At 33.1% G+C, this 19,112-nt stretch overlaps 1 protein-coding gene across 6 annotated transcripts in view; it reads left to right on the top strand.

Moving 5' to 3' along the window:
• Positions 1-19,112, top strand: part of LOC145686102 (endoribonuclease Dicer-like) — a 323,942-nt gene that overhangs the window by 287,854 nt on the left and 16,976 nt on the right. For 5 of the 6 annotated variants that reach the window (XM_081759045.1, XM_081759050.1, XM_081759051.1 and 2 more), the window contains 3 exons: positions 4,469-4,692; positions 12,876-13,044; positions 14,668-14,743. In XM_081759045.1, the coding sequence (XP_081615171.1) occupies positions 4,469-4,692; positions 12,876-13,044; positions 14,668-14,743 (469 nt within the window). The remainder of the gene's footprint in view (positions 1-4,468; positions 4,693-12,875; positions 13,045-14,667; positions 14,744-19,112) is intronic. The other variant, XM_081759049.1, reaches the window with a different exon arrangement.

Below are 19,112 nucleotides of genomic sequence, written 5' to 3' on the forward strand. Positions count from 1 at the left end.
GTTGGGCTTCTCCGAAAAGAAAACCTGGATACGTTCCTGCACTGAATGATAGACGTATGAGTCATGATTTAAACGAGCGTACTAGGTGATAGAGTCCAGAGCATCTAAAACAGACTAAGAACACAACTTGTAGTTCTTCTTGCCGATTGATGCTACTTTATACCTGCAATGATATGTCGGATAATACGGTATGTGGAATAAACAAAGGTAAGATAAGCGAGACCGTGGCGTATTGGTGTTTCATGCACCTAAACCTGTAAAATATTTGTGCAGAAAACATCTTTCACTCACTAGCTAAATTTGTGGGTATGATCGCATATCTTACCTTATACAGTATAGTCTTATAAATAAATATATATATATATATATATATATATATATATATATATATATATATATATATATATATATATATATATATATAGCATGCTGAAAACCTAAAGAAAGACCAACTTCAATAATTTTCTATAGCTTTCTTTTTTAATAACGGGAAACTTGTTCATTTCATCTTGATAAATCACGTTTGGTACTAAGATGACTGTTTCTGTCTATATATATTTTTCACACTTTATTGGAGACAAAATTGTTCTTTTTCCAAGAAAAGGGGATGAGAGAAGAAGCTATACAACAGCATAAACTGGAAACAATCGCTATTACTAATAGTACACTAATTCTGAATAAATACGTCATCAGAGGAGACAAAAAGTTATTTCCTTATTATATTGTTTCGGTTCTTATTAACATAAAAATTATACACTTTCTATAATGTTTTGGAAAAAAAAGAATAGATGGAATGGGATGGGATTCGATCTGTTGTCAAAACAGTATAAGAACTACCAGTCCGCCACTCTACCCACTTGACCACAGAGACTACCTCTTGTTGCCTGTATTTTTCTTAACAAATAAATGCTAATGGCTATAGAGCATGTCACTTCCAAACTTAAGACAACAGTTTTCATCTTTGTTTCTATATTTCCGTACAACATCTTGGTTACAGAAGCTAATTTATATTTAGCAGACAATATACACCCTAGATTTAAGCCAATAAATGCAACATTTTACTCCACTTTCCAGTTCCTTCATTCAACTCTTCCCCTACCAATCGTGTTATTCCCTCTGCAATCGTGCTCTGCTACTGAAAATATTCCTCGAAAACATTATTGCCAGTATACACAAAACCGAACGTAATTTTTTGGGTCCGCGGTGGCTCAGTGGTAGAGCGTTCACCTCTGGTGCTTGGGATCCCGGGTTCGATCCCAGCCCCCGCCAAGTGAACTTTGTGGTGGACAAATACCGTGTGCGTGGGTTTCCTCGAGCTTCTCCCGTTTCCTCCCACTTTCTTCGTTCCACCATTTCATTCATTTCTCATAATCACCGTCTCCTTTAGCCTAACCGCATAGGCGTGGGACGTAAAACAAAGATTTCATTTCATTTTTTCCGAACATAATTTTGTTTTTTGCTTATATTTTTATTATTTTATTAATTTTTTTGGAAATATCTCCTTAGATGGATTGCTTTCTATTATCTCGACTTACTAATAACTGAATTTTACCCATAAACGTAAGGAAAATGGAATAATTGCAGAAAATTGTGGGTTACAGTATACACGCAATTTTTTTATTATTTTTTTTATTTTATTTTATTTTTTTGAGCATAGGGGTACATATGAAAATGTTGTAGATTGTAGTAGTCTAAACAAGGCACACCTAAACATGTTTTACTGGATACAAGCTATTTAAAATACCTTAATACCATGTGTTTTCATTTCACCTGGACTGCCGTTTGGGCAGGTAGTAGTCATGCAGATTTTAAATATCTTGTAGTGTGCAAGATACCCCACTTTCACTGTTAATCGTGGCGTACTTAAGTGATGGTCGTTGCCGGAGCCTGGCTGGCGATCATCATGTCCTAAGCACGGTAGGGTCTGAAGACTTGTCAAGACGGGATATACATAGCGCATCCTAAGTAAAGAAAGTTAGGTTGCCTTGGCAATGTAGAGCTCGCGATATCCTGCTGAAAGATAGGGCTCCGCAAAGTGTATAGTATAAGTTCAGAGGATAGAATTGACAATGTCATGAATGTATAACAACCTACTTCCTTAAATGAAAACGAAAGGCGAACGTTATGTGTAGCTTACTGCCATACAAGATTGGCAAGTTTAGGTCTTGTATGGCGAGTTCAGACACATGCAGGATTTTACCGCTGAGTGGGACGTTATCGGATAAGAACACTTATTCACTGTTCTTTTCCGTAAACGTCCCAGTGAGCGGAAACGGACTTCCAATTTTGTATGGCAGTAAGCTACACATAACGTTTGCCTTTCGTTTTCATTAAGGTAGTAAGTTGTTATACATTCATGACATCGTCAAGCCTATCCTCTGAACTTATACTATACACTTTACGCAACCTATCTTTCAGTAGGATATCGCGAGATCTATATTGCCAAGATGAAAAGATTTTCAGTGTTGAAGAGACTTTCAATTCCGAAAATGACAGAATATGTCCCACATCCTCTAGAGAAGCTGATGAAAAGCTCCAAGGATCCAGAGGGGTCAGCATCCTGCCTGAGTCATGGTGTGAAGGGGTGTGAGTTACGAGAGCACAATGGAGCTCCATGTCTGTGAAAAAGGGATCAAAACGTCAGCCAAAGTGTACCATGAGACAGTGCTTGAGAGACTAGTCAAGAATCTCACCAACACCTCCCTTCCATGGACAGAACTGGAACTTCTAGCAGTACTCAGCCTCAGCACGTAAGGCACGGACAATCCAGCAGTGGCTGGAGGCAAATGTTCCAGAGTTCATTCCACTTCACATTGGCGTTTTGCAAGTCCGGATCTAAACCCTTTCAACAACAGATTGTTGTCCAAACTTCAGGGATGGCTTGCAAGTAGAGACATCCCAATATTGAAAGTGGTCTCTTCGAGAAGCAGTTGCAGATCAGTTGATGCGTTGCGTAATGCAACTAATGAGTGGCCACAAAGACTTAAGGACTGTGTGCGTGCTAATGTGGCCATTTTGAATCATTATTTGTGATTTTGGTTCATAATGCATTCATGTAACTCATGTTATTAGGATATTAAAATATCTGTAACCATTTTGTGTCAATGTACTTAAAACTTTGCAACAGTATTTATGCTAAGACTAGATAGATACAGGCTAATGCATATCAGATAGATGATGCAACAAGACATCTAAGATGGGGGGAGGATGACGGGCATGTCACGAGAAGGGGAAATACGTGTATGGTGCGTAAAGTTGTAGTCGGGATGCCTGGCGAAGCAAATCTTTGAGTAAAACAAGAAATTGGAAGGATAACCCACGTTTATCCCCATATTGAAATCTAGAATAACATATATCATCTAAAAAGTATGGAACCTTTGGAGGTCAAAATTGAGGATACATTTATTGTAATTGAAAGAAACATTATTAAGTTACATATGCACCATTTTAGTCCATGATCTTTCATTTTTCCCGCAACACTATTATTCCTTGGTAATAGAACTTCTGTGGTTTCTGGTCAAAAAATTGTGACACGTGTTTTCTGTACAAGAAATAGAAAGAAAAAATATTCTAAATGTCGTAAAGAGCGAAGAAAAGCACTTGTTTACATGTTTGGCAAGTTACTTACTGTTTACAATAACTTCGTGTAAACATACTGTAAGTTAATATCATAAGTGTTGTGTGTTTTATTAAACGAGTGGGTTAAAAGTTACATAAAATTACATACGATTATTCTTTACTTAGGGCGTAAGTCTTTACTGTTATGTACAAACCAATACTTAGAACAATTGTTCTAGTTATGTTTTGAATAATATATGTATACAATTTGGAATTTTTCAGCAGATTTGATCGACCTTCTCAGTCTTGCATATTTAAACTTCATTTTTCATATTTTGTTACTTTAAGTTGGACATGAAATATTACTTGTAGAGAATGTTATGGACATGAAATATTACTTGTAGAGAATGTTATACATTTTTACATTCAATAATATATTAAGTTACAAGGTATGTTAAATTTGTCATTTTATTATTGTATTAGTTATATTTAAGGAATTGAACACCCACTCTGTACAGAAGCTCCATATCACAGTCCATAAAAGAATTGTTTCGATAGGTGGAAAGCACTTTAGTCTTCCTTGGCAATCTATGCATAGGTGGAGATGCCTGAACTAGACTGGAGGAATGAGAAGGGAGATGCTTAGAACCTAAGCGATAAAAAGGACCTTCTAGTGTGTATATGAATTGATCAACCTTGGGTGGTAATGCTTTCGTATTATCCCCCTCTAGCTCAATCTATGAAGCCTATTTATCAGTATATATTGCACATATTCTCGGGTGTGAATGCAGAGATTTTAAAAGAACGTAGACTTTCGTTATATGTAAGTAATTCTTTTGAAAACCATTATTTTAACTATTATTTCTGATAGAAAAGCTTTTAATTTTATGTACTTTTATTCTCCGAACAGACTACCTCGTAACAAGTCATATATTCAACAACTGCAGTGCAAGACTTACACCAGGTGAACTTACTGATCTTCGTTCTGCTCTTGTAAATAACATAACATTTGCATCCCTGGCGACAAGAAATGGTTTCCATAAGTACTTGTTACACCAATCTCCAAAACTGGGAGAATTAATAAACCAATTTGTAACTTACCAGGAAGAGAACAATCATGTAATTAATGAAGACGTAAGTATCAGATTTTGAAGCGAAAAGATTGGAAGTTGTAGTTGTGGGTTGAGTTACATACATTATTTTTACTTGAGGCTTCTTAAAGTTTCTTGGAGTATCCAATTTTGGAATAGTGCCTGCGTTCTTGAATGGATGAGTTTTGGGAAAAGAATGAGATGTGTGGTATATATGGTACAAGTGGAAATTATAGGAAATTATGAAAATAAAGGTGGTTGTCAACGCGTCAAATCATTAATTAATTTCGATAACAGTTTTGAAGGTTCCTGCAATCTTTTTTGTACTCGCCGAATCTTCGTGTTTGTAGTTTTTACATTTCTTTTTACTTCGTTGGATTTCTAGAAAAGTGATCTGGAAACTAGAAGTGTGAAGATTAGCCAATTAGAAAACCGCTGAAGGAACCCTCAAAACTGTTCTTTATTTTCATAATTTCAGAAAATCAACACGACACAAAAGAGGTAATGTACAGCAGTTTGTAATATGGGTGATAGTTTAATACAATGATAGTTATACTACATTTCCTCTTGTTATTCATGAATTAAAAAAAAAAAAAAGTTTTCGCAGCTACAATCCAAACCTCTGCATTTAACATACAGAAATTATCATCTTCATTCAAAAAGTACCCTTTAGAAAAGAAATAACTTAGGAATTGTATGAAAATACTTGTTATACCAGAAAGATTATAGATATGACAAAAAAAAAAAAAAAAAAAAAAAAAAAAGAATGCAGTAGTTAGAATCAAATACATTTAAAAATAATGTAAACTCAATTCTTTAACTACTAAAATATTTAAAATGTAACAGAGAAATCGTGTGGCACATTCTTTTTAATTGAATGATATATATCTAACCTTATTGGCTCATAAAATTGTTTCGCCCTTGAATAAGTGCATAAGCACAATAAGGTTATTTGTTCTTTTAAAATATTTGCTTCAATGCCAAATCAGAGCAATGAATATATACTTTAAAAAATACAGGTAGAAATCTTCGGAATCTTCTACATCGTGCGTGGCACAGTATTATTTTAAAAAACGCAGACCTTGTTCGAAAATTTTGTGCTCCATAAGCCACTAAGGAACTTAAAGTAAAAAGGATTATATTCTTTGTTTCTTGCGTAGTTTTATATATTTTTCTAAATAACACATTTCTGTTCAATGCGCGTCTCGGCTTATGTAATATAGTGTGTCCCCAAAGAAATGATCAGCAAAACTGCATGTTGTTTAGCAGCGTTGACAGTTGTAAGGGCTATTTTTTAGGTATTCAGAGAAAACACATTTTCTAAACAAAATAGCGCATTCTGACAACAATGTTCTAGCAAAAGTACTACCAGAGGTATAACTCATCCTCGTGCATGTTGGGTAAAATGATTTATCAGATTTATCAATATAATAATCAATTGATTTGTTTTGTATATATATATATATATATATATATATATAAACTCCTCCAGCTAGCAACTCTACTGGCAGGGATAAAAATACATAACTCTTTATTCGCGGTGAAATTTTGCTTCGAGTCACATGCTTATTGAATTTCATTGTGTGTTGTGTTGTGTTGCGTTCATTATTGATATTGTTGTAATGCCGTATTCCGTCGAAGAGAGAACACGCGTAATTGAGTTTTATTTTCAAACCTATTCGTATGAAGCGGTTAAAGAACGATTTCAAGAAATTTTTCCTAACTCAGTAGTTCCAGACAAAAGCAAAATATGGCGTCTTGTGCAAGATTTCGTGAAACTGGTTCTGTTTGTGACAAGCCTCGCGCAGGAAGACCTACAGTATTAACTATAGAGGCCCTTCACAATGTAGAGATACGAATAAGAAATTCTCCAAGGAAGTCTGTTCGAAAACTTGCAACCCAATCCGGCTTACCTAAAACTGCCACTCACAGTGCCATGCACAAGTTGAAAAGCACCCATACACAATTCACGCTGTACAAGAATTAAAGAAAACTGATAATGAAGCACGAGTGAAGTTGAAGTACTGCCATTGGTTCAATTCCTTAATTATTAATGGTGTAGATATATTGGATAAGACTTTTTATACTGTACGAGGTGTGGTTTCATTTGAATGGTTACAAAATTAGTCAAAACTCGTTATTGGTCCATCGAGAATCTACATGTGTTACGTGGAGTTCCGCTTCATTCTCAGAAGGTCGCTGTGTGGTGTGCGATAGCGCGACGCCGTATCGTAGGTTCTCTCTTTTTCAGTACAACTTTGGATGGCATTGTCTGTCGACATTTAATTGTGCAATTTATTTCCTTATTAAAAGACGATGAGCGAGACTGCTGGTTCCAGCAAGGCGAGGCTATGTGTCATACTTCTAATGAAACTTTAGAAATGTTACAAGAGTTCTTTGGTAATCACATGGTTTCTAAAAACTTGTGGTCTGCCTGCTCTACATACTTAACATCATCTGACTTTTTTTCTGTGGTTTCGTGAAAGGAAAGGTGTACGAAAATAACCACAGAACGATGGAACAATTTAAAAAAATTGGAATCAATTACCAGGGACACCCTTCGGAAAGTGTCACGGAACATGGTAAGGCGCGTAAAATTGTGTCCTCAAGAACGTGGGACTTACGTTGAACACTTATTTTAAAGCGCCTTCTTCCTTTCTTCAAGCCAGTAACGGTTCCTGCAGGTGAGTAATTATTTTTATTGTATTTTGTTGCAAAGTAATCAATGTATTATTTTATTGATAAATCACCCAACATGTTTGAGGATGAGTTATAACTGTGGTAGTATTTTTGCTGGAACGTTGTTGGCAAAATGTGCTATTCTATTAGGATTTTTTTTTTAATACTTAAAAAAATAGCCTTTATAACCGTCAACGCAGCAAAACAACATCCAGGTTTTGTCCCATCCGATATAAATTGATGCGTACTAAACATTTACATTAAGAACTACCGCGATTATTTTTTTTTTTTCTGTTCCTCGCAATAGATTATAATCAATTTGCAATTTTTTAAAATTACTTCTGGTCATTTAATCAATTACTAAAATTCAAAGTAACGATTTGTCTCATTGGTTTTATTTTAAAAGTATTTCTATAGACAATTCTAACTTACACAAAAAATATATCTGTTTCGTTCTTACTTCAAAAAATTATACTCGATCAAAGTTTGGGTTGCATTTCTTTTGGGAGACTGTACATTATAAACATTACTGGTGTAAGTTTTAGAAACTAGAATCGCTTCAGTACTTGTATGGTAAACAAAGGAGACAGAGTCTTACTACAATGAAAAGAATATAGATAATCTCAGTAATAAAATCTTAATTGTGAAGCCCGTTGTACTTATATTATTGAAATTCTATCTTTTGTTGCGGATGACATGAATTCGGTTCCCGGTAAGAGCTGATGTGGTTTCGTATCCCATGTTGTAACTAGATCCTTGTCTTATATTGCCTCGGTGCTACAAAAGGAGTTAAACAAAGCATGAAATTACGTGGTGTTGCTTCAGAAAAGAGAAATCATTGATTATTATCGAATTAGGTGTACAAGCCAAAGGTGTTTTCTGTTTCTAATAAAACAAGATAGTTCCATTCTCAAGTCCTACTTCCTGACTGAAGTTTTGTCAAGTTTACTTCAGTTTACTGAGATGAATAAGAGCAGAAGATTAATTTTCTTTACAGACAGTTTTCTTCAGATTAAGGTTAGTTGAGGATCTCATCCTTCAAATTTAGCTCTATGAGGGGCAGAAAAAGGAGACTGGCATTTTGAGCGGGACATACTTACTGTTTTATTTATCATGCTTTTCAAAAGACAAATATTCTACTATTCCGAGTTAATGCTTATACCGTCTATTGGGAAATGTGGAAAAAACTTAAGTGGCTTCCGTTTATAACCATCATCACCAAGCTAGTCATGAGTATAATAAGCATTAGGGATATACATCACTTTTTATGACATTGAAAACAATTAACCCTGCAAGATTCCCGAAAATATACAGAATGAAATTCTCCAGTATTTGGAATCATGCTGGAATCCTATTTCAAGGAATAAGAGTCAGTAAAGATATTTCAGGCAGCAAACGAAGGCAAATAACGCAAAACAAAACAAATTGCCACTGAAAGCTGTCATGAAAGAAGTTCAGAGAAAATTCCGATGCTAAGAGAACCTTTCAATAGCTATGCTTATATATTATGGTGGAACAGTGATGTTAGATGTTGGCTGAGAGAACCTGACATTTTGTTAAACCAGGTGATGACTTGCGTGTGTAGGGGAGAAAGGTGCATTCCTTTTAAGCTATAATACTTTTGTAGATTACATTGATTTTAAAAATTCTGTCTACATCTTGAGATCTTTAGTGAAAATGGAGAATAAATGTAAACTAAAAAATTCGTGCATTTTTATAAATGTATTTGCAAAATATATTACAATAATCTTCTTCGGAAAAAAGTCAAGCATCAATCTCTCTTTGAGAAGCTGTATATTCTTATTTTTCTGTCTGATTGCAATGTACTAATAAACATTCTTAAGCCTATTTATCAAAAGATATTTTCTATGGGTGCGAGTATATGTCGTTTTAAAAGAATGACAAAAAGTTCTTGTACGTGACTACTCTAGATTTAGCAAACTTGCTTGCCCTCACTTATGAACAATTGTTACTAAAACTTTTTTCCTATATTCTCAATCTTAAATTTTCAAGTCATCCTTCATATTTTTTAAATTTATTTATTTAAAGAAAGAAGAAAATTTAATACATTGGATATATCCAATATATTAGCATATAATATAAAATTAAAACATACTAAATTACAAAATAAAAATAAACAAAATATTAATGGAATAAAATAAAAAAAATAAGGAAAAGGTAACTGCTACAGAAATTGACAAATCAAATTTCCTAATTGTATTTTATGTGCTGTTATTTCTCTAAAGGAAATCGGACTTCCTAGATTCCTTTTGTTAATACAGCTTAATGTACCCGGCATTTAGAGATGACAGGACTTCGGACTTCCAGAAGTCATGTCTGTCTTCCGGTGTCGGGAAGATTAATTCAATGCACTTATTTCTATATTGCTCAAATTTTGTATTTCTTATGCAAAGAATAAAGAAAAGGTAGAAAATGGCTCATAAGCAAATGCTTGTATGTGAGCCTGATTCTCGTATTTTATTTATTTATTTGTTTTCTTACCGTAACATGTCAGGTTTATAATTCTTACTTTTAATTAACAAGTTTTTTAAAGTACTTTTTGATTCTTTTAACCACTGTAAAATTAACCTTTTATGTATTTTGAAATTACTTTCCTCTTTGATTCGGAGTGGAAGTTCATTATAGATCTTTCGAGCTCTGTAATACGTTTGATATTGAGTTATAGATTTACTCGTTGTTTTAATTTCTAATTTTTGTGTGTCACATTTCTGGTTATGTACATATACTCTTTATTTCGCCCCATTTGTTTCTGTTCTTTTTAACTTATGTTAATACCTTCTGCAAATATAATTTTGAAAGTGGTAACACTGAAAATTGGTCATAGAGTCTATCTAGTCTACTGTCAAGTCTTTTTTTTTTTTTTTTTTTTTTTAACATATTCTTACAATATTATTTTGCTGAATCATCAAAGGTTTCAAATGAGTAAGGTAAGCAACACCCCAGATTAATATACCATGTAAGTATTTACAAGAGCATAATATACAATACGTAATATTTTTATTCTTACAATGTATCGTAATTGAATACATGTATATAATATTTTTTTAATATTATGGCGATATGTGTAATGAGAGAAGACCATTTTAGATTCTTATGAATAAATATACCTAAGCATTTTACTTTATTTTCACTGATAAGAGGACTCCAATTACATTTTTCAGTATTTTGACAATAATGCAGTTTTAGTGACTTGTTTTCCGGCTGTCCTGTTAAATTTAGCGAAAACGTTATATACTTTTTTTCAGTATTTAATACTAAGTGATGAATATCAAGCCATATTTTTTACTTTCTTCATTTCTGTTTCAGTTTTCTTGAATACATCTGTCCCTGTTTTACCAGTAAATATAAGTGAGATGTCATCAGCAAATGATTGTATATGCCCGTCCATTTTTAAATTACACAAATTATTTATACAAATTAAATATACTATTGGATCTAATATACCTTGTGGTACTCCTTGTTTTACATATGAATAATTGCTTTGAAAATTACCTATTTGGACGGCATGTTTTCTGTCGTTCAAATAACTGCTATACCAAGATAGCGATATATCCCTTATTCCACATCTTTCTAGTTTGTTTAAGAGAATTTCGTGTGATATTGTATCGAATGCTTTAGCTAGGCTCAGGAAAACTGCAGTTACTTTTTCAGTTTTATGAACATTTTTACAAACAATCTCTGTTAAATTGTACACCGCATATGACGTACTTTTACCTTTTTGAAATCCATATTGAACTGAAGAAAAGAATTTATTTTGTTCAAGATAATCAAAGAAAATCAGCTAATCTTCTTTTAATACATTTTTCTAACAGTTTAACACAGTTACTCAGGATTGATATTGGTCTATAGTTATTAGGATCAGCCTTTGAGCCTTTTTTGTATATAGGTTTTATTACACCAGCCTTGAAATCATCAGGAAATACACATGTTTCTAAGCTTAGGTTAAAAATGTATTGCAAATGTTTTAATATCTTTGATTTCATATGTTTCAATACACTTGCTGATAATCCATCTATACCAAATGTCGTTTTAGGAGATAATTCATTTATGAAGCGTTCAATTTCTTGTTCATTGATTGGAGTAAAAAATATAGTTTACTACTTTAGTTTAGATATTCAGATTAATATTTATTTTATCATCAATCTCTTTGTTAACAATATTTTTGTCAACACTGGAAAAATACTCATTAAAACTTTCGACTATTAACATTGAATCACGTTCAAACATTACTAGACCATTTTTAAATTCGCGCCATTTTCCGTTGTTCAAAATGAATAAAACGAACTAGAGCATTGAAAATACTGTGGAATATAAACTGTTTGGAAATGTTATTTTCAACTAACACGTATGGCATAGTGATTTTGTGAAGTTTATTTTATATTAAAATATTAGATAAAACTTACCAGTGAATGCTTTAATAGAATTATCCTATACAATTTCAACCGTGACACCTGTACATGGGAGTTATATCATTAGTAATAAGTAATGTCATCTTCCAAGTTCAGAACAGTTAAAGGATAGGAACATATATTTATTCGAGTATAAGCCGACCCCTCGAAGATCAAAAACGAAAATTGAATTTAACTCAGAAAATAGAATTTATTATTGAGGCATACAAAGTGTAAGGAATACATTTTCTTGCTGAATGCTAATGAATTCTGCTAAATTAATACGAAATTTACATAAATAAATTTATTTTTCTTGCTGTGAATACAGGTATTTCTCGTTATGCACGATCTTATTTTACATGTTTTTGCTAGAACGCAATTTCGGCAAGTTAAAAAGAAACTGAAAATTCAACAGTACTTGTGGGATCACCCTGTACGGTTCTTTTTATGTATTTTCGTGTTATGCGATAATTTCTAAGAAATAATTAATCACTTAATAGAGGAATATGTGTACTTAAGATATCTGTTTAATCTAAACTTGAAAATATATATATCTTTGAATAAAACTAAAAGCGACTATAATTTGAAGAAAATCCTTTGATTTGGCAACTTAAAAACTACACATTGAGGTATGATGTTAAAATGAATTTCATTTGTTAACGTTGTCAGGTCTCGCTTGTTAGCTTTTAATAACTAGTAAAATTACTTAGTCCTGGTAATCTGCTCAAATTCCTTTAGGTTAGTAAGTTATTTATGTGTCAACATTTGTTAAATATGTATTATATTTCTTACTTAGTAATATTTCCAAAACTCTTATTTATTTCATAGCATTTTCTCCCTCTACTATAGACTGCTGTGTTCTCCAAATTATAGTATTATATTTCATTTTTCAGTTATTCGAAAAAAGAAGTGTCTTATCGCAGATGACTTCTAAGTTTTAAATTCCAGGTTCTGTTTTTATCGTTACGCATGCTCTCTAAATACAATAAGATGTTGTGACTGAGTATTCTAACGCTGTTCCAAAATAATCAGATATTTAGATATTGATGGTAAGAGAATTATTTAAGCCTTTTTTTTCTGGAAACCTGAAACAAAACTTGTTTATATCGTACTGTATGATATATTATTTCCTTTGCAGAGTCTTATTCTGTTCGAGGAGGCAGAAGTATCTATAGCAGAAGATGTAGAAGTTCCCAAAATCTTAGGAGATATTTTTGAGTCTGTGGCTGCTGCCATATTTCTTGACAGCAGGTTTTCTTTGGAAGCGGTGTGGGAAGTTTATTACCATATGATGAAACAAGAAATAGGTAAGAGTTCTTCGTAAGAACTTTGTAAGCTTCCTATAGAGACTGTTCAAAAATTATAATTTCTCTCCGTGTGTATATATTCTCTTCTGTTGAAACGTTACGTATTATGTAATACTAATTTTACTTTAAGATAAGCTATTTAATCTTCGAAGAAAAACTAATGCCTATAACTTGCAACAAATGAAAATTCAAAATTCCTGAATATTCATGTGGTACGGTTGACTACATCAGAAGAAATACGTATTAAGGAACGTTGAGTCAAAGTGAGGGAGAAAGAACAGAAATAAGGTGTTATACGTAGTATTGTTCATTCACAATTTGATGAAAGTTCAGAACTTAAAATTGTGAAAGATACGTTCAACATATCTGGACAAGATTTTAAACTAAAGGTTTTTAATTTTCGCTAATTCTACTCTTAACTAATTTGTTTATATTTCATAATTCAATTTTCCATTAACAACCGTATAATGTAGGGATTTTTTTGAGAAAAATCTTGAGAATATAGCTTATAGTTGGGCATAACTTATTTCCAGATAATTTTACGAAAAACGACCCAGGCGATTTTGTTCACATTTCATAAAATAGTGTTTCATTAATAACTTACAATATGGTGTAAGTCATTCCTCCTTCAGAAAATCCGCAAGGGTAGTTTACCTTGGGATAAGTTTTTAAAATATTTTTTTCTCAGGAACAACTCAGGAGATTTGTTCATATTTCATAAATGTTTGAGTTATTATCCTCCGTAAGTATTCTTTCATAAAGAAATCCACAAGGGGTTGTCTACTCTTGCAGGTAACATGTTCGGAAGATACTTTGAAAGATTACTCTGGCGATTTTATTCATATTCATAAATACATATTTCATTAATAGTCCTTCAATGGGGCGTAAGTTATTTCTCAGAAGAAAGCCGCAAGGGATAATTTGCTCTTGTTGTCAAGAACTACAGGTGATTTTGTTCATACTTGATAAATAAATGTTTAATTATAACCTTAGGATATGCTACATGTTATTTAGCTCCTTCGTGGCTAAGCGCCTTTGGCGTTGGAGACCCGGGTTCGATTCCCGACAGGAGTTCATATGGTTCGGATTCCACGTTAATCAATATGTCCACGTCTCATAGCCTCGCTGCTGAAAGGGACGTTCAACTCAAAATAACTCAACTATATGGGGTTATTTCATTTGATTAAAATCCAAAGAAATAGCTTACTGTTGAGGAAATTTTGTTCATATTTCATTAATACAACAATAATGAGCCATATGTATTTTTCATGAAAGAATCTACAGGGATTCGTTTACTCCTAGAGGCAATTTCACGTTCGTGACGTGACCTACAAAGAACTGCGAGTGTCAACTTAGAATTGGAGGAAGCTGGATCATTGTGTCAATTGGTCATGTCATATTGAATAATTGTAATGTGAATATTGGTTAGCAAAGCTAGAACAGTTCATATACCATATCACTCACAGAACTATTCCTAGTTCCTTTACTTGATATGGTATGTAAGGAGATCACTTTAGTTGTTGTTTCAGTTAAGATTTAATTTCACAATGCTTTTCTATGAAGTAATAAAGTAACTAGTGACTAAAGTTGTGTATGCTAAAAAAATATATCGTTTATTTCCAGCAACCTTCAGTAAAAACATCCCAAAACAGCCTGTAAGAAAGATATATGAATTACTACCAGGATCTGTAAAGTTTGGGTAAGTGATAAGACTGTAATATTCAGTTTTCACTTATTATTAAGGGAATGTGGTCAAGTAGTTGCAATAGCTGACCCTTACCATACATTTTTCATGGAAGCTGCCTTTGCATCCGACTGTAACACGTAATCATGCCAAATACCAAGTACTGTTTAACCTAAATTTAAATCACCAACTCTTTAAAACTACTGCTACAGAAGAGTGAAGTCCGTTACAACATTTTAAGTGTACGGCACTTACAAATACTCATGAATTACATATTTGTTCGAACAGCCGCACGTTGTGCATCAAACTTTAAATTATAGTTTCCAATAGTGCTATTACAGCGATATTCAACTTGCATACTTTTAGTTGAAGTCTCCGAAGTTACTAAGACATTGCAGTATGTTTTGGTAAGTCAATGGAATGGTTACAGATAGCAAATACGCTTCCACGTACGTTTCTGGATCCACCTCAATGTGAAACAATAACACAAAAGTTCATGTCTTTCTCGATTTTCCCAAAAATATTAGATTTGTTGATAATATCATTGATGCTGTCTTCAAACAATTTGTAAAGATCATTCGTATATCCATAAATAAGCCATGAATAGTTGGTTTTTGTTTTGAAATTCAACGTTCTTTTTCATCACAGATGCTATATGAGACGTTGACTGACAACTTTATTTGGGATCCGAAACACACAAACTCCCATCGGGGATCGAATTTGGGCCTTCCGTACCAAGACACTAGCTACATTTTGTTATCGTCTGTGCAACCTGGACTACTGCACACTTTCCAAAATTCAAATGTCAAATAATAATAGTTGTGTTTTCCATACCATCCATAAAGCATGAAAGAGTCTTATGCAATTGAATGGAATGAAGATTTCCTCAAATATGCTTACCATAGGTGGGCAGCACGCAAGTTCATACGATCATTACCTGCCCATAACTTTCAAAGTATAAGTTTTTGCAGTTGCAAAATGATCGTTTGTAGCATCCAGGAGATTGAGACTGGAAGCAATATGGAAAATTTATTTCTGCAAGATTATCTTTATGAAGGAAAATGATGGAAGAAATGGCACAGGTCAAGTGGACAAGAAGAGTACTGAAGAACTGTGAAACAGATGCGTGTTTCCATTTGTATGGCATTGTAGTTCTGAACATGAACACTGGCTTGCACGGCTTTTTTGTTTAGTAAATTTCACTAGTAATGAGGCATATGTCGCGATTTCACCACGAAACCTACCATCATTGGTTCCCTCTGGTCCCAAGAAGGTATGAGCATCACTTAGCCAACAGATTGTTGGATACCTTTTTGGAGGTGGGACGCTAAAATACTTTCATGTTTCAGACTTTACTGTTTTGAGATGTAGTGACGAATTTCATTCTTTGCACAAAAAAGAATCAAGAAGTAAGTTGAACATTGAAATTATTCCTGAAAGAGGAGTACAAATATGAATTTAGTATGTTATGCATATGATACCATAGCAAAATTTCATATAGTCACCACTGTGGTTCAAACATTTATTCCAGATGGAACTAAATCGTCCATGTCAGTTGACGAAAAATTTTGCTCGAGGCCCGTTGAGCCAGATAACTGTAACCTGTTTCATATGTGACAAAATGTTGTCTTGGAGGTGTTTCTTCAGTGTTTCAAAAGATCAGTGGGTACTACATCAGGACTGTACGGAAAGTGTTATCTCCTATCCTTATGAATAATCGCGTCCACAGATACACATTCCTGCCATTGATTGATGTTCTTCCACTTCTTCGCTCGTCCGTCACGTCAGTTATCTAGCTTGTATACACGTTAACACCAACGTACACTTCTCTGCGTATTATCTCATGTTCTCCATAACCTATAGCAGTTCTTGAATTTCTGTCGGTTTCTTCCTCTTCGCATATAACAATCGAATGATACTGCGCATGTTCACTTTTACGTAATGTTCCAGTTGCTGCACCATGTCTCGACTGGTCTAGTCAGCAGAAGAAAATGTCAGACGTACTACGTCAGACCTACAACATACAAAAATTATAAATAAACACACAACATTGGATTGTACAGCTAAACCTATCTTATCTTTTTTATATTCATTCTCCTTGGCAATTAGTCAAGCGAAAATTCTTGCTTGAAGGGTCAAATGGCAAAATTCACAAGACTGTTTGATTCGATCCTCCTGAAAAAGTTATAACAACAAACAAACGTTTACACAAAGTTCCCAAGCTTTCAGTTACTATTTTACGTTATACCCTAAGTCACTGGTTCTTATAACTATAATTGAGCCACATAAGATTACACAAATATTATTTTTATTCCACTATTTGTATCTTTAAAGGTGAGACACTTCGAACATTCAAATTTACATTATTATAAGATGGCTTCCAGTACCACTTAGTTTGTTTATTTTTTGTTGCTACGATGACGATCAACCCGTCGTCCTTAGTTACACAAAAACATTCAACTATATACATTAAAGACATATAATATTATTTCAAAGATGATTATATTATTTTCGTCTTCTTCTTCTACTAAAATTGTCTGGCTTCTGCATATTTAGAAATATAATGTTGCCCAAAATTACAATAGGAAAAAATACAAGAAAAGAGAGTTATCGTTGTATATTATGGCGCGCGAATTGACGGACTTTTGTTTTATTTGATTAACAATTAAAAGAAAAAGAATCCTGGACCGTTAATTTTTTTTACACAAATATTATTTGCAATTTTTAGATGCTCCTCGTATATACAAATTACATTTCATATCACAATTCATATACATTATATTTATTTTTTCATCAGTACTAATATTATATTTATATCAATTTCATAATTAACTATATTCTTATATATTGTATCGTCGATTATAGGGCATGTCAGAAGTACGGTCTCTATGTCTTACTCTAAGTCCGTGTTAGCCATAAAGATGTTTATTAACAAAATCAAAATTATTCGAGCAAAATTGAGAAGAAGGTTGACAAAGATGTATGTTATGAGACTGGAATAACTCATAAGACATTACATTGTTTTATTCTTTTAACTTCCAATGTACTGTTCATTTGCTACAGCTGCAATATTATGCACAAAATCTCATTGTTTTAAACAAGAAGTAATCATAACATAAATATATTAAAGAAATACAAAAGGAAAGTGTAAACATTGATAATATTAAGAACAAAATACAATACTAAAACATACATTTACATGAATAAAGAAATTATCACATTAAATATGAATTTATAGATTAAATTGTTGCAAATTAAAATTCAATATGGTATAATGTAGGGTTTCGTTACTATAGGGTCCTTGGTATCAAATTCAATATTGTACACAAAATCTTTACAACATCCCGGTGTAAAGCCTTTTTATGTTTATAAAGAATGTCTTTAAATTGGGACACCAAGTCCTTATCAATTAAATTTAAAGAATTTATAATATTATCTACACCTTTATAGAACGAATAATCCTCATTTTCATTCATAAACGATTCCCTTTCAATTTCATTAACATCATTTTTCTTCAAATTATCCACGTTAGTACCTAAAATAGTATTTACAAAGGGCTGGCATTGACAGGCAATGTTATCACTAGCAGGAATTAACTTTTGAATTATTGTGTCATCTAGCGTACGAATAGCAAACGTCTTGTTCTCGAAATCTAGGACAGCACGTAATTGCGTTAGAAAATCCAATTCGAACTAAAATAGGAAGGGTAATTTCATAATCCTGTATAGTAACTATAATCTGTGTTTTACCCATCACTCTTTTCCTGTGTTTTCCGGTATAATCAACTAATATCAAATTATCCACTTTTTGCAATCGAGGGTTCGAATAATCTTTCGTAAGTTCACGCCAAAATGATTAAGATAGGAGGGACACTGTAGCCCCTGTATCAATTAAAGCTTGAAGAGGAACTCTATTAATTTTAGTAAGTATTCGTGCAGTACTAAATGTTTTCAGAAAAACAAAATGCTCTTCAGAAATATCTACCCCCTCCATTTCATCCTCAAACATCCAAAACCAGTTAGCAATAGGAATATATTGATAAATAACATTCGTATCCAGAGTTTTGAGATTAGTTTCATAATCAAAAGAAGATTCTAGTACATTCGTCGCTGACGTGGTTTTGACACCCTCCACGTCAGCCGGATGTAGTTTAAATTACGATGGTCCACGCATTCTATTATATCACACTGTATTCCGCAATCTTGTGTGCTATCTTGTCTACCGTATGATGTTACCGTGTTTTGATTTCTGTTTATGAAATTCCTGCCATCTATGAATCGATTTCGTGCAAAAGCCTCACGATTATTATTTCTATTATAATTTCTGTTGTTATTTCTGAAGCTCCTGTAATTATTTCTGCCATTAAATTCGGTTTGGTTACCGG

This window comes from Thermobia domestica, chromosome 5 (assembly GCF_964235325.1).
Source record: "Thermobia domestica chromosome 5, izTheDome1.hap1.1, whole genome shotgun sequence".
In the NCBI taxonomy this organism is placed as follows: domain Eukaryota; kingdom Metazoa; phylum Arthropoda; class Insecta; order Zygentoma; family Lepismatidae; genus Thermobia; species Thermobia domestica.